Raw genomic sequence first — 24,867 nt, forward strand, 5'->3', positions numbered from 1 at the left:
CCTTTTGAAGCCCAGAGGCATGGGGATCTATGTATGGAACATTGGCTTCCAACACAGAAAATAATTTTCTACTTCTCATTCTTGCAGAAAAGAAAAAAAATCTTGAAAATGTGAAAAAAATACAACCAAAAGGTTCAGAAGTGAAACATTCCAAACATATTACTTCCTAAAAATCAGAGGGTTTAAAGGCAATGTTATTTTGAAGTCCTAATGAAGATTTGTTTTAAACAATTTCTTCTCAAAATAGTACTAGTGATTTTAATAAACATTGCTATTAGAAGAGCTATCTATTTGATAGCAATCAAATTGCCCAGTCCAGTCACCTTCTTAATGACAGGTGTTTGCTCTAACACAAGCAGCAGAGTGAAACCTGCTCCCTGAAGCCCTTTCTGCATTATAGTCACCTCAATCAATTCTGGTGGGAAGAAGGCTCTTTATTTACAGCAGGTCAATGAAAACAGAATTCTAGTCATCAACTCTATTATTTGCTGGATGTTCCTGTAAATCACATTTCTATAGCAAGTGCATGTTTCAGTGCTCATCATCTTACAATTATGTTACTGGGATTCCAGACACAAAATTGCTGGTAATGAGGAGATTTTCCCAAAATTACATGAAATTACATCTTATCTCTTATGCACATCCACCAAAGATGGACCAAACTCAGAGAGATGCAGACCCAAATTCAATAGTAGGTGCATCTTTAAAAAAAGAAACCAATTAAAAAAGAAGTTTAGTTTTGCATTTTATTCTGGTTAAAAGTACAGTTATCATCTACTTTCCCCATCCCTTTCCCGAAGAGAAGGGATGATGGAAGGTAATAAAGGGAACAACTGATCCCAGACAGTGATTCATTCACACCCCAGAGGCATTTTGTGACTCTAAGTAGCCAGTGTTTGATGCTGGCACTAGGATTTGACTTCAGTTCCTTCAGCTCAGCTCTAGAGAGCTGAAAGACCACTAGAGGATAAATCCCTGCAAGCATCACCTTATGGAGGTCTCCTCCCCATCAGCTCTATCCAGCAAGGTTTACCACAGAAAAGGCTGAGGCAGATTTGTGCAATAACTGCCAAATACATTGATACTCAGTGAAGTTTTGTAATCAGTCACACATGTACAAAGAATTGTTTGGATAGAATAAATGCGTCCCATATGTCAAGAGCCCCATGCAATACAAGCAACAACATACATGGGAATAAAAGAGCACACTGCTGTAGCTGGCTTCAGGGACTGTGGAGGCCTGAATAGTACTTACTGGCAAGTGGCTTCCAGTCCTTGTCATGATAAATCTGTGAACATGCACATAGTTCATCATTAGAAGATATCTCAGCATGATCTCTTCAGGGAGGAAGCCAATTACAAACTCTCCAAGTGGCAGGAGGGCAGCACGCTGCCAATATAGACTGCTTCGATCCTGACTGCTGTTCTGATGAAAATGCAGATGATTTTTCTTGACATGGCATAATATGTCACAGGTGAATTAGTGTCTCCATGTAACACACTTGTGGCCCATCAGACACAGCCTGGAACAATTAAGTTCATGTAATGGGCCTCAGTTCTGCATTTCTATCTGAACCTCTGATTTAGCTAACAGACTTTCAAAAACAAATTACAGCCAGACAAGACCTTACTGATTATACATGTGCAGATGCTGAAAAGCAATTATTATTCCAGCTGAAGTTGTTATTACTGCAGAATCCAAATGTTTCATCTTGATTTGCCTTCTCCTACCACTATTGCTAAGTAGATCCTAATTACTCCCAGCCACAATAAAGTTACACTGCCAACCATTGAAAGGTATTACCATCTTAGGTCATGATGCCTTCCTTAAAAGGGCCTTCAAAAACACACTAGGTATATAAAAAGATTAGAAAGCAATCTGTAATTGTGCAGTTCCCATTGGAGGCATTAGCTCTGTCTGTAACTATGGTCAGATGACCCTAAAATGAAACAGAACTTCTGAAATCCTGTTCTTGATGAGCATGACAACCTCAGAAATCCTGCCTGAAAAGTTGCTCCCTGTCCCATTTACCAGATCAAGGAGAGAAACAAACAATCCCTCATACGCAGTCCTTTTTTTTATGTCAGCCAGCAGTAACATGAAGACCATACCTCCTAGGATATGTATTCCAGGGGGTTTGACATACCTGTTTGCTTCTCCCCTCCACTCCCAGACAATAAGGTTTGACATATTTATTATGGCAATTTTACGTATATTGCAACTTCAATAGTGATGAACATTTCAGTTGTGCTTATAGGTGGCTCGGGGGATTCCTAGAGAATCTGGAAACGTTTGTACGCCACTTGCGACCCCTGCTTCAGAAAGTTGCAGGCAAAAGGAAGGAGCGGGCGTCCCACGCCCATCCCTCGCACTACCCACGCAGCCTGCGCCGCGCTGGCAGTCACCCTCCCCGAAGCATCCACAAGTCCCTGGGCGCTGGCTCTACCCTGCGATGCCCAGCGCCGGGAGACACCCGTCCTGCCCATCACCCCACCTTGGGCACCCCCTTACTGCCGGCGAAGCGATGCGGACCGGCCGCTTCGGCACCCGCAGCGGGCTGGGGGGTGCTCTGCCTGCGGGCGTGCCAGCGGACGGGGAGGGGGGGTCTATAGGAAAGGGGGGGGAAAGTGGGAGGGAAACGGGTCAGAAGGGTCTGTCCCGGGAGATGGGTGGGGAGAGACAGCGGGCGAGCTGGGCTGTGCTGCAACGCCCCTCGCTATAAATCCGCCGCGCAGCGGAGCGGCCGGGAAGGGAGAGCGCGCAGAGCCCAGCCCAGCCGAGCACGGTGCCAGCGCCGGCGGGGCTGAGCCGCCCGCCCCAGCCGGGCCGCGGCCGCTCCTCGCCCCGAGGCCGGCCCTCCGCGGAGCCAGGTAAGGCGCGTCCCTCCGGCGGCCCCTGCGCGCCCGCCGCCGGCTCTGCCGCTGGAGCCCGGCCGGCAGCCTGCCGTCGTGCCGCTTCTCACCGACACCTCGTCGGGAACACGCTGCCTGGCCCCGGGGGAAGGGAGGTGTTTGTGGTGTCCAGTACTTTGTTTAGATGAAGTTGACAGAGGAAGTCTCAGTTCCGGACAAGCTGCAGGGACAGAAGCCCTGTGCCCCGGCTTTGCCCTTCGAGGCCCACTCGCTAAGCCCTCACCACACAATTATTTTGGACGGCTGAATGTCCCACAGGCTCACAGCCGTGCCCTGTAAAGCAAGGGCACCCTTTGACAGAACGCACAGCACTCGGAGCAGTAACGCTTTCTCACCATTAAGGCTTTTCCCAACAGGTTACAAGAGGCAGCCCTCTTAGCTCTAGTCTAGTACAGATAAGCATTTGAAATTTTTTTTATATAAAATTTATATAAATTATTCAAAAATCACTAAAGGCAATGCTGATGATTTTTGAGACCTGTGCAAATGCTTCTGGGTTTCAGTCTAACAAGCAATACAACTTCTGCCAGTTAGCAACTGGTATTGGTTTCATGAAAACTGTAGCATACACTCTCCATAACCAGACTTATCCCTTTTCTATAGAAAAAAAAATAGAAATGGAGTGATGTGCAACTAGAGATTAAGTTTTAGTTAGTAGAAGTTAAAGTGCCTTTTGTGGGTTTTTTGGGTTTGTTTTTTTTTCCTGGCATCAGCCAACTTCTAAACTTAGCTTGGACTCTTAAAAATGAAACTGGACTAGAATTCTTCAACATGTTCAGGTGAAATTCTGTAACATACTTACTGTCCTCCCACTCTCCATACATTAAAACACTTAAAGTGTTATTAGTTATTTACAGGCACATAAGCCCTATAGTCTTCCGAGAAAGCTGGCACATTGGTAACTAAGTCAAATCAGATCACACTATGTACAAACAATAAATTGCAGGATTCAGTTACACCCATTGTTATATTTCTGCAAATCCACTAGAATTAATGAGATGTGTAGCAATAAGCAACAGCAGGATTCTGTCCAGAGCATGCTACAGTTCACTGTAAATTTCCATCACTTCCAGAAGTAGCAGTACTTGTTTTGCTTGTGTTATGTTGCATAGCGTGGGGCAGGATAGTGAATGGGCTCAGGAAAAATCACAAGCCCCGAAAAGGGATGAGGGTAAAGAAGGGTTTTTGTTTGGGGCGGGAATCTTCTCTTTTCACTTGCATGAACCCACACCGCTAACATGATTAGATTTTTGCCTGAATAGGAGGATTGAGTATGGCCTGAAGCAGGTAATTACCATGGTGATGTAGAAAGTCTCTTTTAGCTCTGATTTAGCGTCAGACAGATGTTTCACAGTCCTGACTATGGCAGTCCATTTTTGTTGCCACCATGATCTTTTAAATTACAGTATCTCTCAAAGATATGATGAAATACCTACAAATTAAGCTTTCACTCATGTATTAAGAATTTTAACTATATGCCTTTCCAGCAGAAACATGGTATTTCTGTACTCTTTTGCTCTCTACAACTTGAACTACATAGCAGAGAAAAATCAGTTACATCTATAAAGTACTTCCTAGGTTATGTTGCTAAACTGAGAAAGCAAAGTGATCCTGTACAATTAAGGGAAGTCACGTTTATCATTAAAATTTAATATAGTTGGTTCATTCTCCCCTTACTTTTGTGAAGGTAGTAGATGGAAACAGAGTTAATTCTTACACTGGAGGAGAGCCGACCTATGGAGTGGTGTGAGATGTCCTACCTCTTGCTTGTGAGCAGTACCTTGCTTGGGCTGGACAGCATGTGCAAACTGCACCTAGAAGTTACTGGTTTAAAAAGGCAGTAAATACCAGCCTGAAATGCCAGTATCCACAGCACTACAGAAGTGAGGAGTGCTGCCTTTCAGTTTAACGTGTCACAACTCCACAACCTGCTTTTTACAGTCCGCTTAGAACAAGAAGATGCATGATTTGTATTTGTATTACCTGCTGAATGAATATAATCTTTAATTTATTAAAGATCTCAAAATTTATCTCATTTCTTTTTGCTATTTGTAGTACTATAAAAACAGAGGCAGATGCAGAACATAAACATGGTGATTTAGTTACACTTTCTAGAATAATTCTGTTGAAACATGTGGACTGTGTTTGCAGATATGGAGATGTGTTGGAGTTAATTCCCATTAAAAATTTATTTCACATAATGGGCACTCACTGCATTTTCCTACACTCTTAAGTTTTCTGCACTGTGGTAATTTTATACTCCGTGTTTGTTAAAGGAATACATTTTGGTAGTCCTTTTCTCTGGCACTGCCTGTGGTTCCTTACTATGGCTCCAGTAATTAATATGGTAACTTAAAGTTACATAAACTACAAGCTCCGATTATACCGTCCTAGTTAAACTCTTGTTTATGCAAAAGTATATTATTAGTTGAAAATGTTTTAAGCAGTCACAAATTACTCCCAATTTGCTCACTACCTCTCCTTTTTCTTTGGACCTTCTTGAGGTCCAGAAGCTACTAGTGCCACCAGGAGTATTCATAATCTCTCCTGTGGCTATTACTGCACAAATTTTAGAGCATTAATCACACTGTGAAAAGCATCCAGTTGTTCCTGAATGGTTGGCATGTATCTGTGTTCCCCACACTTCAAGTCTGCTTTTCTGCCTTGGTGAGTTCATAAAAGGTCACATTCTGTCTTGGCTTGGATAGAGAACATAGTATTTCATTAAAATAATGCATAAATATCCATGTCTGACTTGCATTATATGGTTAATCTTGTGCTTTTTTTAGCTGAATTTAATGGTTTTCTTCCAGGAGACACCTCAATAAGAGAAGAAACAGACTAAAATTTAATTTGAATATGTTATACCTAAAGCTGAGTTGGGGAAATGAGTTATCAAGATTTATCAGCATATGAATAGATCTGCTTGGGCAGTACATTAGATCTGCCGAAGAAAGTGGCCAAATGGTTAAGTCAGGGGAAGGGAGGTGGACAGCAAAGCAAAATAAACCCCTTAGCGCTTTCTGACAGTGTTACTGGCAGGAACCATCATCTCTCTCCAGAAAGAGAAGTATAATCTCAGAATCCCTTCAGAGTTGCAAGCATGGTAAGATTTACAGCTGGAAGGACTGGGTCAGGGTATAGCCTGGCCACTACAGGCTCACGGCAGTCTCCTTGTGTTGTAGGCTCTGTTGTATGTTTAGCTAAATCTCTAGCCTTTGGGTAATCTTGTTTCAGTTCGCAAGCCTTATCTAGTTTACTGCTGATGTTTGTGCCTCATGCTCTCAGTTGTGCAACAATTCCATCAGAAGTGCCGTGACACAGATATTGTGTTCTACCATATGCTCCTCTCAAATATTAACAATTTTTCAGTTCTGATTTTTGGACAGTTCATCCTAAGGGAGGCTATGGTATTTTCAAGAAGTCAGCCTCTACATTGTTAGGATCAGGTTTGAGAACCTAGGTAAGATAAAATTGCAGAGTGTCACAAAGAGAAACTTTTAGAAGTCTCGTGGAATTCTGAAAACAAAATAGAAAATGTGGATCACTTATGAAGAGAGGGGAAAGTGGAGGGAAGACTTATTTTGTTCTTTTCACTATTGGATTAGTTTCCACCATGCTAACAAGAATAAACAGGTTGCTATTGCTGAGAATTGAACCTCAGCTACTTGCCTGGAATTAAAATTTGATGCAAAGTTAAAATTTTGGCACGTATACACAAGGTGAGTTCAAATACTTTGGAAAGTTTTGAGTAGGTGGCAACGTAATTTACTCTTAGAGCTTGAAGGTATATAGACCTCATGCATGAGGCCCAATCGCTGCAGATCAGAAAGGCTCCAGTGGAGCTGTTTTCTTATATACAGCCACTATTGTACAGAAAGTTACTAATAACAGTATCATTTTATGTCTCCTCCTGGTCCTAAAAACCCTGCAGTGAAAAGCAAACCAGTAAGCTTTTACTAACCACAATATTTCTTTTAGTTCCCTTTCCATCAACAAATTTGTGTCAAGATCACATTCACCAATAGACAGTCATTGTACTACTTGGAGCACTCATACCATGTTCTGTACCATCTTCTAAAACTTATCCTTTGCCAAAAAAAGAAACAGTAATTGACATATGTACCCTAGAAGAATCTGTGTAATTTTTTAACATTTTAGGGAATTTAACAAATCTGACAAACCAGGGGATTTATGATACTTCTACTTGAAATTTTTACCTCAGCTGTAACAAACAAGTGAAAAGAAGTCATCTTGTCTAAGTCGTAACAGCTATGATTGTTTGAGACGAAGCACATATGAAATAGAATGGCTGGTCTAATCATTTATGGCCTTATCTTCAGATAAAAGATAGATTATACTAAAATTACTTTGAGCTTTCAAGTGAATTGCAACTAAGGGTAGGAAAATATCACGCTCCAAATGGCATGCTGTTAGTATTCTGTGATGCACCATCATCTGAAAGAACTACAGATTTTGGGATGTCAGGTGTCTTTTACAATTTTCATTCCATTTGGGTTTTGTTTGATATCAAAACTGTCCAGGTATCCACTATATAACAACACTAGCTAGAGTGCTTGGTTACTATTTGTGGTGTTTATCTGCTTTTATTGTAGTTGAGTAGCATTTCTCTTATAGGCACAGAAAATGGGTAATAACTGAAGATGACCTCACAGCAGGACAGTGAGATCAGATTGGCAATGCATCAGTGAGTGGCGTGATTGAAGACAAGACAAAAAGCAGGCTACAGCAAAAAGGTAACTGACAATATCTAAAGAAACTGGTACTGAATTTGGGCAAGGTCAATATTTAGACAGTATTTCATTGTTTGAGGTGAAAGCTGTAATTAGAGTTATGGCCAGAACAAAGAATGATTTAACCAAATGCCTCATTTCAGCTAATTCACCTATTCTTTTCTTTTCTCCTAGGTCATACAAGTTTGTCAGTTACTGATAGGTTGTTGGCTAGTGGAATTTAATAATCCATAGATGAAATATAGGAACAGAAATAGAAAAACAAAACAGCATTCTTGAGTCCCCTCAGTTTTCTGAAAATTGGGAGGGATACACTCAATGAGAGTACTGTGCCTCAGCAGTTCTAGCTCAGAGAGACCCATGCAAATAGTAAAACATTCCAGAAAACCACTGAACAGCTGTACTTTTATGTTGGGGGGGCTTACGCAAGGGAGAAAAATGCACTAGTTGACTTCCCTAAAAAGTGTTCTGTTGGCAGTTATCCTCCATTTAACGCTGCTTTAGCATCATCACAGCCTAACCCGACCCTTTGCTTGCAGGACGCAGCACATAACATACAAAGTTGCAGCCTGAACTTGTTTATTGAGGAACCATGCATGCCCCTCCTGACCTGAGTTTATACGATGTATGTTGCCTTTTCATCTTTTTCTCTATAAATTCCTATTGGTTTTCATCTTTTCTCCTATCACCCCTCAATTCTTGTTACCCAAACCTAAAAGTTTATACAATTTTACGTTCCCCCCCCCCCCCCCCCCCCCCCCCCCCCCCCCCCCCCCCCCCCCCCCCCCCCCCCCCCCCCCCCCCCCAAAAGGTACATTGAGCCCAAGAGTTGGTGTGCTACCACGCAATTCCTGGCAGTTGCTCAAGATTTCCTCCCTCCTCAGGTTCTTTGCTTAACGTACAATGATCAGACATGGAAAGCATGGGGCAGGAATCAGCATCTGTTTTCAAAGAGGGACTCCTGCTCTACTGTTAAATTTCTGTCTTGGTCTTCTTCTTGGTTTTGTTATTAACAGCTTACCATGATAAGACAATTACAGATTTTCTTTTTCTCAAATCAGGTTTTATTTCAGGTAAAAGATATTTCTTTACCCATGTGCTTCCTAAAAAAAGCACTTCAAAGGAAAAGGGTTCAAAAATATTTTGCCTTGAAATACATTTTATGATGCTGTTCCATGTTCTTAAACATACCATCAAAAAAAGCCATATCAGTACAGGACAGCCACACATCCAAGCATTTGCTCAGCTCAATTGGTAATTTTCCTAGCACTAAGGTAAAGCTCATGTGGCACCTTTTGGAAGGCACAGCGCTACCCTTTCCTAGCATCTGCGCTGTTACGTTTGCTTGAGAACCTAGACTGCACTTCATGGAGGATGCACTGAGTCACAGCATCATAGCTCAGCTCCCACTCTGGCTGTAACAGCCTCCTTTGTTTTGCTACCTCTGTCGCTGGTACTCAGTACCCACAAGGAATGTCTCAGAGCCAGGACAGTAAAGAGAATTCACTAATGAGTTTTATTTTCAAAATAGAGCAATAAATTTTACTTTGAAAAAAAACAGGAAACAGGCTGTACGAATTTGGCAGAACATCTATTTTGGTATCATTCTATTAAGGCTGCTGCCTTCCAGACAAAGCACTAAGGATCACCATATCTTCAGTTTTTTCATGGGTGATAATACCTTTCACACTGACATTCATTGTGGTGTCTGTATTTGACCTTTCATTCTCTTGGATTGACTCCTTAGCACCTCACTAGTCCAATTGACTTGTACAAAAATCACAGATACATTGCTTTTCTTTATATTTGGCTACTCAGATTTTCTTCTAGTCCTCATAATGATCTGCCCTTAACAGGAGTTTTGTGCAAGTGAAAGCACAATTGGGCCTCTGTTTTCCATGTTATGCTTGCTGAAAGTTACAATGATACTAACTTCTCTTGGGCTTAGCTGCATTACCATTTTAAAAGATTTTTTTTGCTCTGAATAAACGCTTGTACTTTACCAGTTACTCATACTGTTTTCTATCCTTTCTGCCTGTAGTTCCCTTTTTCTGACCCTAATGAGGTATTCATTAGGAAGCCTCCATGCTGATCCTTTGCTTTTAATCTTTTAACTTTTCCCTCCAGGCTGTTCCTAACATTCTCATTTAAGGAAAAGTCTTTTCTGAGGAGTATTGCTATTGTGTGATATTTTCCCACTGTAAGGATATCTAAATTAATTATATAAAAGAAAAGTAATCAAATGTCTCAAATCAGACACAGTGAACCAAATCCTATTATGTATTGCTGAATTATGACACATGGAAGACAAAGCTTCCTCTGAACAAAGGTGTTGAAATCTAACGTCCATTTCCTTGCACAGAAATCTCCAAAACACTTGCTTTTCCTTCTCCAGAAAGGCAAACACTATTTTTCAGCACAAAGGCAAAATTAAAAAAGTTCAATGTGAGGTTTGTTTTCCCAGGCGCCATAACACTTTGACTAGTAGGAAGTTATGTGGAGATCACTAGCCATGGTATTGGAAGTATAGTGATAAAACTTCCACGTTCGTTGCTTTAGTTCACATGACAGATACTTTAGTGATATTTAGTGCTATGTCTGTGTCCACATAGACATGCTGCATCTGCATGTGTGCTTGCTTTTCAGTTAATTTTTTCATTAGTCAAAGCAAAAGCTGTATCAGTCACTTTAACCACATTGGTGATAGGTAAGAAACAGGGATGTGATTTGTTAGAGGTTTTTAGAGAGGGAAAGTCTTTTTAGATAACAATGTGCAACATGAACAACTCAGCCAACTCGTCTAATTTCCATTAGAATAGAAAGTGTAACACCTCTGTTTGACAGAGGTCTCTCAGTCTCTGGAGTAGAAGCGGAGAATTTTAAGGGTTTCTTTTCTCTCTCACTTTCTGACAGATTAGCCATTGTTGCAGATGAAGATAACTGTATTGCCCTGCACAATGCATTTCTGAAGCTTGTTATTCATTAATTTACACTTGCCTTCTATTTTTGTGGGGGTGGGTGACTGAAAATAAAGAGCACATCCTGCAGAAGGGGCTGCGTGTTAAGCCTGTAGAGCTATTGCAGGTATCATGGCTCCACCTTGGTGACTTAGCTTAATGGCAGGAAAATGAAGATTAATGCAGAGGTAGGGCCTCACACACATCAGAATTTGACATGCTTGGAAACAATGTTACTGATTTGCTGCATGACTTATAGCAAATCTATGTATATAAGCTCTTGTGTAGCACCTTTCTTACTGTTTTACAAGAAAGTACAGAAAGGCAGTTCATTATACCAAAAAAGTAGAGGTAACATTCATTGCTTGTCATGTTATCATCTTGCTTTTAACTAAGGAAAGTTGTTCAGGAGCTTAAGCTGCATAATGTTCATTTTTGCCTCTGCATCTTGTGGCTTAGCGGAAAAGTAGATGACTGTAGGAGAGTAGGCAAATGGCACCACGGTCTCTGAATAAACTACCAGGACAAAGCAAGGAAGTGTCTCTTCGGACTAACTTGAAATTCCACAAAGAAGTCCTATCAACTCCCATCTTTGTCTACAAAGCTATTAGCTGTGTCCCCTACCCTTCTTCCTACAAACACCTTTGCCTAGAGGAAGCAACAGAAACCTAATTAAAATGTCACTTTCAGCAGTTTTATACTAGTAACACCACTGATTGAATTGGGTCTTTCACAGTAAAGCTGTAAAATAGAAAGAGACAGAACTTGCACCTAGATTCACAAAAAAGCTTTTCTCCCAAAAGTAGGGGATTTGGTTTGTGAAGAAATAATTGCAATGTTGGGCTTTCCATTCCATGTTCTATTGCAATCTCTGCCAGCGACAGAGAAGATTCTGACAATGATTGCATATTGCTGTGGGCAAGTCACTCATATATTAACCATTTTAGAACATTATCATTTCTAATTTAGATGCATGAAATCCCATTTTCTGCTGAATTGTCAACAACCACTAATATAAGCAAGAGTTTAAACTTACGTAAATTTTACCTGTTTTTACCCAGAGGCTGGTAAGCATATACTTACTGACCTCACTCAGTATCTGGACTTCTACAGAATAGATTGTAATACCCTTCCTACAGCCAGTCCTTACCTGGCTATACTGAAATTTTCTTATTTTTGTCTGCCTCCCCATTATTACCCATATTTTCCATCCTTTAAGGACACATTTACTTTGGCATTTTAGCATTCTTAATAGAATGAGAGACATTTTATCCTTTACCACATTTTTTTCTCCCTGGACCAAAAAAAGCACAAAGGACCCAGGTTTCACAACACAATGCATTTCATTTCACACTCATTATGTTGCAGTACAGCTACCTGTAACAAACTAAAAGTTATAACCATTTACCTTTGTCATTGGCTCATCTCAATTAATAAAAGCCAAGAGTGCAGAGGAACTTTATGATGGGAGGCAGGGGAGTCAGAGGAGAACTGAACTGTGTACCTGTCGCTTCCTCACAGCTGCCTGTGGAAGTAGCACCACGTCCCTGTAGAAGGACCTGTGCTGCAGAAATTGCTCTGGCCAACAGCTGTTTGTGCAGTAATGCACACTTATAATATTTTAGGCTTCAAATTAAAATACAACAACGTGTTAGAGTTCTATATGCTGCAAAAACTGTGAGGAAGAGCTAATACATACATGTGTCCTCTCATGTCCTGGAGTCAGTAACAGAGTAACAGTTTGTGAGCAAGGAATCTTCATGAGACACTAATATTTTGTGACTCAGTTCTACAAGCCATAGTCTACGTGAGTAGCTGTTACTCCCAAGGTCCCAAAACATTACTTACACCGTAACTGTGATCATCAAATGGTAAATCCCAGAATGTAAATAATAACCTATAAAGAGGCAAAGATTTCATTCAACTCCCAAAAGAGAGATTTGTGTAGCACTCCTGAGGTTACTAACCTCTCACTCCTTTCTGCTGTATAAAAACAATTTCCATATGCTATGAATTTTCATTGTGTATTTTAACAAAAGAGGGGCTAGCTGTTCTTTTCTACCAACGCTGGTGCATACGAGTTGTTAAAACCTTTCAGTTTGGACTCCTTAGCAAAGTCCAGCTGCCTTTCCTTTACCCTTCCACATTGCCCATGCCCTTAATATCATGCTGCTTTGAAAAGTCACTATTCATGCAACACCGGAAGAGCAACAATCTGCATGCAAGATTTCCAGCATTTGCCTGACCTTGTGCGTAGTGACTTCAGAGTTGCATCATCCTCTCCAGTGGGGTTAGGTTTCCCAAAGCTTGGCCAAGTTTCAGTAGCTTTGGAAAATCTACATGGTAAAAGCACATGGTAGCTACGTGCTTTGCTAAGTTAGCAAAAGCAACTTCCTTACAACAGTTTTTGCCTTTTGCAGCAGCACTCTAAAACATCATCCTTTCAGGTATTTTAGATATCATAAATGCATAATTCCTACTACAGGATCTTTGATATTTATAGACTCCATGTTCTTCTGTGTTCAAGAAGCTGTAAAGATAAAGAGCTCCCAGTGGGCATAGTGTGCCACGAAAGACTAGCCCCTGCATTGCTACAAGGCAAGTTTCTTGATGCCTCAGTGAAACTAAAGAAAGAGCAAGTGGCTGATGTACAGACAAGTCAGCTGGTTTAAACACAGAATGCCAATAGGAAGAGAAAATCCAGAAAACTTGCCTTTCCTTGAGCATTGGAGATGATCTTGGTTTGATAATCACATTGACACCTTTTCAATAGTTTTGAATTTCAAAATGGGCATAAAAAACCTCAAGATCCTCAGTTCTATAAAGATTCTTTATGTGGAAGTACTGTTTCTTCCTGTCAGAGCCAGTTCTGGCCTCAGCAATTCTTGGCACAATTGGGACCTCCATGTTGCATCTAGAGCTGAAACTATTGGCTTTATAAATTCATATATTGTTAAAAACCAGCAAAGCAACAAGCTATTTGCCTAGATGTCTCTCCTTGCTGCTCAGAACATTGTCTCTTCCTTGAACAGCGGTAGAAGAGAAAGCCTCTGTCTTGCATTCACAGCAATTTGTGGAAGTAGCCTTTATTCCCCCCAAAAGGCCACTCTCCAGGTGATAGCTGGACCAGTGAAATCATTGACTAATACTGCGAAGATCTGCACAGTGAAACTAAGAACTCTTTCAGTGTTGAATGCACAAAGACATTCATTCCAGCAAGAAATAAGAATGACTAGAGACCAATGATACTCAAAACAGCACGGAAAATGTCTTGTAACTCCTTATTAAGCTCTACATGCTTGAAAACATGGTAATATAACACAGTATTTCCCCTACAAGTGGGGAAGAAAGAACAGTTGCTGTTACTGGTATTTTTGTATACTTATGAAGGTACCCACAAGCTTCAGTGAAGAACACATAACCTTAAAGATAGATTTATAGGTATATGAAATATCCAGTAAGTCAAACTGCTATTTTATACCTGATCTGAAAGGAGGTAATATACCTCATTCATTGTAGCTGATCTCTGTTCTGTTAGAAGGCATGCTAAGGGCTTTCAGCAGTGCTTTTTATTTCAGTAAGATTTTTTCTCTCTTGCCTCTCCACAGCCTTAATACAAGGCTGAAATATATGTCAGGATCAAGCCCTGAATCAATGTAAATTCCCTTAAACCTCAGGTTGGAGGAGTTCACAGTAGACACTTATGGTTCATTCCATATGGAAATAATAGTCCCAATAGAAATTTTAGGTGTGTGGTTAGGTATCTGGAAGCTACATTAGTGTAGGATGTGCGCTGTTGTGTAATTAGAAAAAGAATACTTCAAAACTTCTTATTCCATGGAACTAAGCTATCAGAATAGAAACTTAAAATTCATCAAATGATTTCACTCTCACTTAACAAACCTGAATTTGATTTCTATCTTTCATTAAAAATGAACACATGGGACACACCATATTTTATATAGGCAATTCCAGCTGCAATAAAGGAAATGTGTTAATCCATTCGTTTACTATCACTCAGAGAAAGTAACTGTGCAGCATGTAACCTTTCACAGCTCAAATTAATCTCACTTTTATTCGTTCTGGGACTTGATGGCTTAACTCTTGTTAACTATTGGCTCTTTCAGGTACTTCCAAATACCCTAAACGTACTACAAAACTAGGCATCAAATCTGAAGTTATGAACATGCAGTAAGCTGTATGTGCATAATAAAATAGTACCTTACGTTGTGTTGCCCTTCAAAAGTCTTTTTATGTCAGTGCTGAAAACCCTAGAACTTCTAGCCCAACCTTGATCTGCAATAGATTTATTTTTTCTTTCCTGTCATTTAATGTGCAGTAAACAGCATTGTTAGCAATAGGAGGAGATGACATGTCCCTGATAAGCAGACTTTAGGTTAGCCTGCTGATTATTGATCATTTTTATCTCCTAGGGGGGTGCCAATCTGCCTTTTTGGTAAAGCTAATGGCTAGAACAGAGGTGCAAAAATCCATGCTGGATTGATGATGAAAGTTAATGCCCTCATTTCAAAATCTTAATATGTCTAAGTATCTTCCGATGATTTTAGAAAAAGAGGCAATTCTTTACCCTGTGGTGTAAACAAGAGCAGCAACTGCCTCCTGCTATAACAATTTTTCACATTTAAAAACTAATTCAGCTATAGGTTTAATAACCTAAATAAAGAAAAGATTATCTTAATTCATGTCAAGACAGAGCAACTGAGGTGACTGGAACAAAGGGACATCACATGGAGATTCATCTTTCAGACTTCATCTTTTCTGAAGCTTAGCATTTTGATGTTTAGTTTCAGATGTACTGAACTAGAAATATTAAGCTAGAAATATATTGTACTTTATTTAATTATCTTTTTAGTTTTAAGATACTGCTGTGCGGATAATTTTATATTCACCTATCTTAAGGATATGTAATACCTAAGACATATTAAACACCAGAGAGTTTGCAACACATTCATGCAACCTTGGTCAAAGAAAGAAAACAGAGATCGCTCTGATGGATAAATGTGAAAGAAAGAGATCAGAAAATTATGTGTAAAAATCTGAGGTATCTGGAGTATCGGGTACTCTGTCAAGCCAAAAGCAGTGATCCCTAAAACCACCACCTCGCTGATCTTCCCCAAGAGATTAGATAAACACACTGCATGTTGAGAACGGTTAATCCTTCAGTGTTTTGGAGTCCAGTTCTACATTGATTGAACCCAAGAATGTTTTTCCTGACCTTAACAGGGGAGAGAACAAATTTTTGTGTATATAGAGGAAAACCTCCCAGGAAACAATGTTTACTTTTAAACCTAAACCTGGAGGATCTGAAAAATGAAGCCTATAAACTAAAATACTGAAACTTACTCTCAGCTGAAAAATTGTTGGCTAACTATGAGTGCGCTGTGGATCAATCAGTCAAACTTTTGTACAAGAAAACCCCTTTAATCATTACTATGCTAGCATTCACTAAACCACTAAGTTCTAGTGAGGTTGAGAAACTCTGGAAGTTGAGCAATTCTTCCTAGGCACTAACATCTGCAAGTAAAATTTTATAGAAATACATACATCAGAATTTCCCAACTTCTGGGAAAAAAAACATACTTGAGGAAGGAATTGGTAGAGTTAACTTTGGCCAAAGAGCTAAGAAGCACGGAGATATTTCCAGTGTTTCTTGACTCTAAGTACTACAAGAGCATATGCAGAAGGTAGTCCAAACTTTCACTGCTGCTGCAACTGCTAGATTTGCAACTGCGATATCATTACACTGTAGGCTGTTAAAAAAAGCATACAGAAAAATTGTGACATATTACATTGTAGTATTATTAAGCATTTAATGTCCAAAAAAAGTACTTGGAAGATTTTATTCATCACTCCACAGCCCCATAGTGTTTTACAGATGGTCTTTCACGCCAATTTTTGCCACATCCATTTCTAACACAAAGTCCTTGAGAGTGCAAATGACAGATTAGTTTTCTTTAGTCTGCATTTTAAATCTGTCCAACTGCGTGTTAGTTTACTATCTGTAGATGTCACTTGTATTGTCTCTAAATGCTCCTATTTTTAGCAGCTTCAAGATATAAATGTCATATGCTTGTACCCAAACATCCCTTAAGTGCATAGAGATGTACTGACACTGTATAACCCATTTGACATAAATATAGGACAAGACACTGATCATGTCTACTTATCTGGCACAAGACAATAGAGTTAATATCAATGTTTTGATTCTACTTTGCTCATCTACTATAAAATAAATGTCACCATAACACTGTCAAATTTTCTTCTCTACCTAGATTGAAAGCTGTTTGCCTATACTAGCATTAGAGAACTACTTAGGTAAATAGTTTGAAACAGAGTAAAATTATCATGCACTGACACTGTCCAAAGGAGTAATGACAAACTCAGGTGTATTAATAAAAGGGAAGAGGGGGGCGCTCTAAAAAGCGTACAGATGCTTAAATTTTCAAATTGTTAAATTGTTTACAATTCATGAAATATATACAGCACTTGAGGTCTAAAAATCACCATTTGGATAACAAAAAATGTGTAGGATCATGTTGCCTTTCAATTTTCAGACATCCTTTAAATCACGTAAAAAAAAAAAAGATTAAAAATAGTCCTGAAGTGGCATTTTCAACAATAAAAATATCTTCCTCCAAAAAGGAAAATACCTGTTTGAGTCAAGTTAACCTGGAATTACCTAAAATTACTTTCAAGAATACTCCCTGGCTGATATTTGGAAAGAGTTGTATGATTAAAAACATGCCTAGTTAGTTTTAAAATAATCTTTTAGTCCGATGAGTAGGTGTCACTATTCTTCCATCTGCATTTTTAAAGTAAACTATACTTTTCATTTCCCTTTAAAAATATTCTTCTTAATTTGGCTCAAAAACTTTAGAAAGTTTAAGATGCATATGTCTTTGAAAAAAATAAAATATCAGGATTTTGTTCCATGATTTACAAGTGCAAAAACTGGACTGAAGGTTAGCAAAACCAGGAATGTACTAGAATAAAGGAAATTAGATATAAGCTAGTAGATACGAAGATAAAATAGTTCACTCTGAACTTCTGCATTTATGTAATGTAAATGTACCAATGATAGGTATTTTGCCTTATGTTTGCATCTTAAATAAGCTTGAAGGAAGGAGATATTTTGAAAAATTATGGCACTGACTATAAAATAGCGCCATTCTCTTATTTTAAAATAGGAAATACAGACCTCTAGTGGTCGAAATATATATTATACGAGTTAAACTTCAAAGCGATTTAAATGTCACTATGCTTAACTCTGTTACTGTCCTTTACATTCCCCTCCCGCCCCTTCAAAATCACCCAATCCCCCCAATTCCACTGTTCAGTCATTCCACAAGCATTGATTTTTCCCAGAGGAAAAAGTCCTTTCATCTGTCCTTTTCTCACATAAATTTTATGACTGAAACCGAGTACAGTTGAAAGATACTTGGGAAATGAAGGGAAAATTAATGAGAGTAGTCTATGAAAACAAACAGAAGAGATGTTCATTCTTTTCAGAATAAACTATGAAAACATCATATAGAAGAGCACACTCTTTTGAAGTATGCTAGAGGAAATAAATACAGAGTTCTTACAGAGAAGGTCAGAGTACATAAACAGTTTGCATTTACATGGTAGCAGCAATGGGTCTTCTGCTAGCACAAAATAAGTAATAAGCAATTTTGAGTTTTGATGTTATAGAAGAACCAGATCCTAGAAGGATCACAGGCAGTTTGTTTTCCAGCTATATAGAGCTAGAACAAATGAACCAGCTTCAGCTCTTGCAAGGGGAAGTCATAAAGAATCCACATACAGGTTAGAGAATTGAAAAGATAAATACTATACTCTAGAATAAAGAAAAGCAAACACCACAAAATTAACAGCAACTTCAACAGACTGGCAATTGCTTCATGAGAGACTGACCACGAGAACAGCTATTAAATGACAACACACAGGCCAGTACAAGGTCCTGCAAATTCCATTTGTTCTCCTGTCAGACCATCTCCTGATCCAAAATTGCAAAGCAACAGCCAGCTTGACAGTTACTAATACAGATCTTTTGAAGCTTGCTTGCTGTTCTTGGTGCTCATCAACGGACATACAGACTCTGTTCTGGTCCTGTACTGCCTATTGCAGTTTCATTTCAGTAATATTTTGATTTATTGTCATTTACTGTGACCTCTGTGGAAGATAGTGGCAGTGATGACAGGAGGCCTAGGCACACGGTGAGGCCACAATGGTTTGAATTACGTGCCTTTATTTGCTCAAACGTTTCCATTTCTCTCACCCTCCACAATTCACCTATCAACTCTGGACTAAAAATACTTAGGAAAGCTGTGAGTAGGGGATACAGACTGTTAGAAGGAACAGCAGAAAAGAGCTAGGAGAAAGGTGAGTCTATAGCTTCACAGTGTTACTGCTCAGGAACTCCAGGAAAGCAGAGAAGACACTGAAGTAGGCATATGAAGAAAAAGAAATTCTGTTCATTAAGGCAACAAAGATTAAAGGGGGTTGTTCTGCTGGGGGGGGGGAGGGGAAGGCTGTGAAATAAAGCATGTGTAAAGTGTCATCAGTTTCTCAGCAACTGGAAGACTTCAGAAGAAATTAGGAAAGGAGGGACACTAAACTCTCAAAGGAAAAAAGCTTATGCCACCAGAAATAAACAAACATAGCTAATATATTGAACATATTGTTCCAAACATTTTTCAGCCTCTCTTCTCCCTGTGCAATAATTTTATATAAAAATAGGATGTGTCATCTTCTTAAACATGGAAATATCTTCTCAATTGTAAGAAAAGTAAATAATCCACCTACATCAGAAGAAAAAAACCCACAAACCCTCACATTACCTAATGGTGAGGTAGCTAAACTGTGTCAGGTTGGTCAGCCTAAGTTTATTTAGTCTTTGTCAAAGCAAATATCAAAGCTACATTTTTTGTTTAAAATCTGACTTGTGACACCTGCTTACCTATTTATAGCTGATGAAGTTCTCACAGAAAGCCAGTCAGTGCTATCTTATCTCTCAGTAGGCAAAGTGCTGTTTACCTTGCATGGGCTCAGCATTCCTTGTTGTTTCCCCAGGCAGTTTAATTAGGATGCATGTTCACCCAACAGAAGCAATGAATGGAGTGGTAAATAATAGTTGGTAAAGCAGTTTCAAGCATTTCATTATCAGTGACTTATTATAATCATTGTAATTAAAAAAGATAAAAGGTCAAACAGGACAGTAACATACAACACGGGTTTGCTGCTCACCAGATAATTTGCTTTGAGATTGATGTAGCCGCACCATTCACAGTCACATCAATTCAATCCTCTTAGAAAAAGCTTCTTGTGTATCAGCCTTAAAATGATCCAATTATCGTTATGCTAACTCAGGTCATTTGAAATGCTTTAAATGGAATTATCAATGTGCACAATTTCAATACTTGCATTTAACTGGCCAGTGGTTTAATCTGCTCTGGTGAATTCTGGCAGCATAAAGCTGTACCAGCCATCTATTTCTGTAACATTTTCAAACAATCCGCAGTACTTCCCACCTAGAAATATCTGCTTTGCAAAAAAATGTATATAACCATGATCCTGGGACAAGCAGGTGAACTGTGGCAAGTGAGAATAACAGCAAAGATGAGAGTGGTACAGAAAAGAAATCATTGCCTGTAAGGAGTTCACACCACCACAGCTGCCCTGTCTCACCACAGCTATGGGCCCATGCCTGCCCAAACAAATTACTGTCTTCTCCTGTGTTGAAGTTTTTCCTAATGCTCCAAAGTTACAGATGTCCTCAAGGCAGCAGATCTACCTGAGGCTAGCTCTGAAACTTTAAAATTTCCAGGAAATTTTTAAATTTGGCTTGGGATTAGCAGTGCCTCACTGTGCTTCAGTCATAAGGCTCTTACGAGATCCATTCTCACAGCAATATTCAAACTGTTTTCAGATACGCATATGGTAATCCATATCTATTTACTCAAAAGCAACCGCGTTATATATTTCTGCTTCCTTTTCATTTACTGAAAATAGTGATGGATTTCTTTATTGATTGTAATTCCTTAATATAATTTAAAATGATAACATACCAAACGCATCCTTTGCGCAATTACACTGATTTCAGTGTTCCACCAAAACATTTAATTCCAGAAGGGTTACAGTCTTACACAGGTAAATTGAAGTAACGTACTATTTCTTGACCAAATTCTGGGCTGTAATCTCAGTGGGTGTGTAAGTGAGGAAAGGCTGTAATAACGAAGAGACCACACAGCACCAGCATGTAGCTGGAACAAGGCAAATATTGCCAGACCTTGATGTTGCGTGAACCCATCAGTTACTGTCAAATCTCCTTGGGTACTTTCACAATCAAGGGATGAGATAAGACGATTTATCTTAAAATCTTTTTATTGTGGTTCTCCCTGTCCTATGGATAGCATGGCCTTCCACAGAGCCAAACACCATGTATTCTAGATGCAGCATAGTTTGAAAGCTAGGAAGTTTTGCTTAGGATGTATTACAGTCCCACACGGGATCAGAATGGTTTATGTTTGTTTGTGTCAGCTGTATTTGCTTGACTTTTTAACTTCTTAAACATGGCAAAAATAGCTGATCTAATTTTGAGGCATCTATACCAGCTGAGGCAACGAGATTAATTCACAGAATGGAGAGACTGGGAGGTGTCGCATTTGCACATCTCAACATTTAACTAGATATTCCAAACTTGATAGAATTATCAAGATCCTAAATCTTGAAATTAGCCTGCTAGCTTTATGGAAATATCAAGTCTTCTAAAAGCTAATAAATTGAGAGCCAAAGGGTGACCTTGCTCACAAGATGCTGCCTGCAACCCATATTCTGGGTTCAGCTCCCAGCTCTGCTTCAGACTTCCTGCATGGGCTTTGCCGAGACATATCTATGCCTCGCTTCCCTATTAAAAAGGCAATCCATTTGGAATAAGGTTTGTCTCCCAGCAAGAACATGTCAAACACTTAACAGAGTAGCATTCTGCACTTAACAGGAATATCAGTGCTGAACAACGCAAATAATGAGCAACCACCTCCATAACAGCATAGGCCATATTTCTATAGTGACAGGCATCTTTTCTTTCTGAATGCATCCATTTTGCCCAGGGGTTTAGGGTGTATGTATTTACCTATTTAAAAGTGACTTACATTTATAAGGGGTTTGTTTGTTTTAAACCCAATATATTTCACTTAATCTGTGTTTGAGGCAGCACAAGTTGGGTTTTTCTGGCAGCTGTCAGGATCCTGCAGACAGCAATAAACACTACTCTGCAATAGCAGCTATTGAATTTTTTTTTTTTTTTAAATCTTCAGTTTTTGAGGTAAGACTGTCTATTTATAGACTCTGGAAAAGATTTATCAGAGTCACTTATGACTTTAGGAAGCAGGTAATATGCTGTAAGTCATTAATAAGGAAATCATTCTTTCAGAACACACAAGCCCTGGCAAACCAAACCCGTGCCCTGTAAAGGAGATTTCATGCATTTCCATACACTTAATGCAGTCCAGAAATATTTTTGATACACTAAGACTACAACTCTTGGATAAATAAATTTTGTCAGTAACTGAAAAGGTAATGTGAGTTGTGGTTCCCCCTTGCACCCTTCTTAATCTCTTTCTGAAGTTATTAATGTGCAACAAATTGACACATCTGGATTTTCACAGATCTTTTTTTTCTTCATTAGTTGTTAAATACCATATTTCCAAGCCAGATGGGGAGCTGGGTAACTTCTGAATATTTAAGGTATTTGTGGTACAACAGAACGCTAGATTGTGTTTGTTCTCTGTGATATAAAAATTGTCTCAAAGAATCTTAATGAACAGAAAAAAATAGATTCACAGAGATCAAAATGAGTACCCTTATCTGAATTCACTTATTTTCTTAATGCATTACACTTTCATTTACAGAATGAACTGGTATTCAGAGTGTTTAAGTGCAGTTTCTGAGATATCTGAATAACTTTTCTCATTAGATATATTACCTATTTATGGAAAAAAAAACAACCCACACCCAAACAAAGACTCTCCTGAATTTATAGTTATCTGCTATTTTGAGCCTCTACTATTATTTGACATATGTTCATTAACCAGTCTTATTTTAAATTGGAACCTTGTTAATTTTAAGAAGTTTGTTAGATTTCATTGATGTTAAAAAGAATCCAACAACATTCAGCCAAATCCTAACATTTGCACCTCTGTTTTGTTCTGCAAAGTCTATATTAGACTAGAAATTGGTTGAGAAAACACTTGAATATGGCTTATTTTTAGATTTGAAAACATTGACACATTGTGTTAGACAAAAACTTGACATTTAATTGAAACTTTTTAAAAATTAAACCCCTGTCATGAATCATATTTTCTTCTTCTTCCCTTCCTAGGTGTGAGCTTCACATTGTCTCCCTGAAACTAGGTTACAGCTGAAGAGATCAAGATGGTCCCAAATTACTCTACTGAAGAAACCGTTAAGAGAATCCACGTTGACTGTCCCGTTTCAGGAAGGCACAGTTACATCTACGTTATGGTTCCAACTGTTTACAGCATCATCTTTATCATAGGCATATTTGGGAACAGCCTGGTCGTTATTGTCATTTACTGCTACATGAAATTAAAAACAGTAGCCAGCATCTTTCTTCTAAACCTGGCACTGGCTGACTTGTGTTTTTTACTAACTCTGCCACTCTGGGCAGCCTACACAGCCATGGAGTACCAGTGGCCTTTCGGCAACTGTTTATGTAAGTTGGCATCAGCAGGGATAAGTTTCAACCTATACGCCAGTGTCTTCCTCCTCACGTGCCTTAGCATTGACCGGTATCTGGCCATAGTACATCCCGTGAAGTCCCGAATTCGACGTACCATGTTTGTTGCCAGAATAACTTGCATTGCCATCTGGCTTCTCGCCGGCGTGGCCAGTTTGCCCGTCATCATTCACCGTAATATATTCTTTGCCGAGAACTTGAACATGACAGTCTGTGGGTTTCGGTATGACAACAATAACACAACGCTCCGGGTTGGGTTGGGTTTATCCAAAAATTTGCTGGGCTTTTTAATTCCTTTTCTGATCATATTAACAAGCTACACCTTAATTTGGAAAACCCTGAAGAAGGCATATCAAATTCAAAAAAATAAGACTAGAAATGATGATATTTTTAAGATGATTGTGGCAATAGTATTTTTCTTCTTCTTTTCCTGGATTCCTCATCAAGTGTTCACTTTTCTGGATGTATTAATTCAATTACATGTAATAACAGACTGCAAAATCACCGATATTGTGGATACGGCTATGCCCTTCACCATTTGCATTGCTTACTTCAACAACTGTTTGAATCCTTTTTTTTATGTTTTTTTTGGAAAAAACTTTAAAAAATACTTCCTTCAGCTAATAAAATACATTCCACCAAACGTCAGCGCACATCCAAGCCTAACAACAAAAATGAGCTCCCTCTCATATCGGCCACCAGAAAATATACGCTTGCCCGCTAAAAAGACTGCTGGGTCTTTCGACACTGAGTGATGCATTTTGCAATATACTTTTTTTTTTCCTTGAACACCCTTGTGAATGAAGCAGCAAGAATGACAAAATTCATCTGCAGCCCTGAACATCACAGCTTACTGCTCATTACAGAAACACTAGAAATCACACTGTAAAGGTTTAGCAGTGGCCTTTTATTTTACATTGTGAAGAGGACTGCTTGGTTTTCATTTTGTTTTTCTTTACTGAAAGCAACATGAACAGTGGACAGACACGTCAGAGTTTACTCAGAACTACAAAAGAAGGGTAGAGAAAACTAACAGGTTCAGAGGTCTTTTTAAAGAAATAAGTTACATGAATTAAGAAGGACCTTTTTTGCACATACATGAGCTATTCCAAATTTTGTTCAAGAAGTTGATAGAGCTACACTGCTTGTTTTGTTGTTTGAGGGGTTTTTTAGTGACATAAATGTCATACCATCATATTTATAATATATTTGAAAATATATGCTATATATAGAGGCCCAATTTTAAACTGAAATGGAAATTTAAGGTCCTTGAAATTGGTCTCATTCTGATTTATGCTATTTTTCTTTTTTAAAATGGCAGTTTTTTCATAATAATATATGCAATAAAACACAGATTTATTTATTAAATATAGAAGAAATATATTTTTAGATTTATATTCCTACTCACAGCTTTCAAACATTACTTCATAAAAGTACGTTTATATCCCAGTGGATATTTCTATAG

At 38.9% G+C, this 24,867-nt stretch overlaps 1 protein-coding gene across 2 annotated transcripts; it reads left to right on the plus strand.

Annotated features, from left to right (window-relative positions):
• The first annotated feature begins 2,704 nt into the window (after nucleotides 1-2,704).
• AGTR1 (angiotensin II receptor type 1) lies at nucleotides 2,705-24,249 on the plus strand. 2 transcript variants are annotated; one of them, XM_075761178.1, is made up of 3 exons: nucleotides 2,708-2,871; nucleotides 7,552-7,670; nucleotides 23,025-24,249. In XM_075761178.1, the coding sequence occupies exon 3, from the start codon at nucleotides 23,078-23,080 to the stop codon at nucleotides 24,155-24,157; it is 1,080 nt and encodes a 359-aa protein (XP_075617293.1). In that variant the 5' UTR covers nucleotides 2,708-2,871; nucleotides 7,552-7,670; nucleotides 23,025-23,077; the 3' UTR covers nucleotides 24,158-24,249. The 2 variants fall into 2 exon arrangements, with proteins under 2 accessions (XP_075617294.1, XP_075617293.1); XM_075761179.1 differs by lacking the exon at nucleotides 7,552-7,670 and having other exon boundaries at nucleotides 2,705-2,871.
• The last annotated feature ends 618 nt before the right edge of the window (nucleotides 24,250-24,867 follow it).

The sequence above is a fragment of the Balearica regulorum genome, chromosome 9, assembly GCF_011004875.1.
Source record: "Balearica regulorum gibbericeps isolate bBalReg1 chromosome 9, bBalReg1.pri, whole genome shotgun sequence".
NCBI lineage: Eukaryota > Metazoa > Chordata > Aves > Gruiformes > Gruidae > Balearica > Balearica regulorum.

What these genes read in the sequence shown, in the direction of transcription:
- AGTR1 (XM_075761179.1), top strand. Translation starts at nt 23,078, where the DNA reads ATGGTCCCAAATTACTCTACTGAAGAAACCGTTAAGAGAATCCACGTT.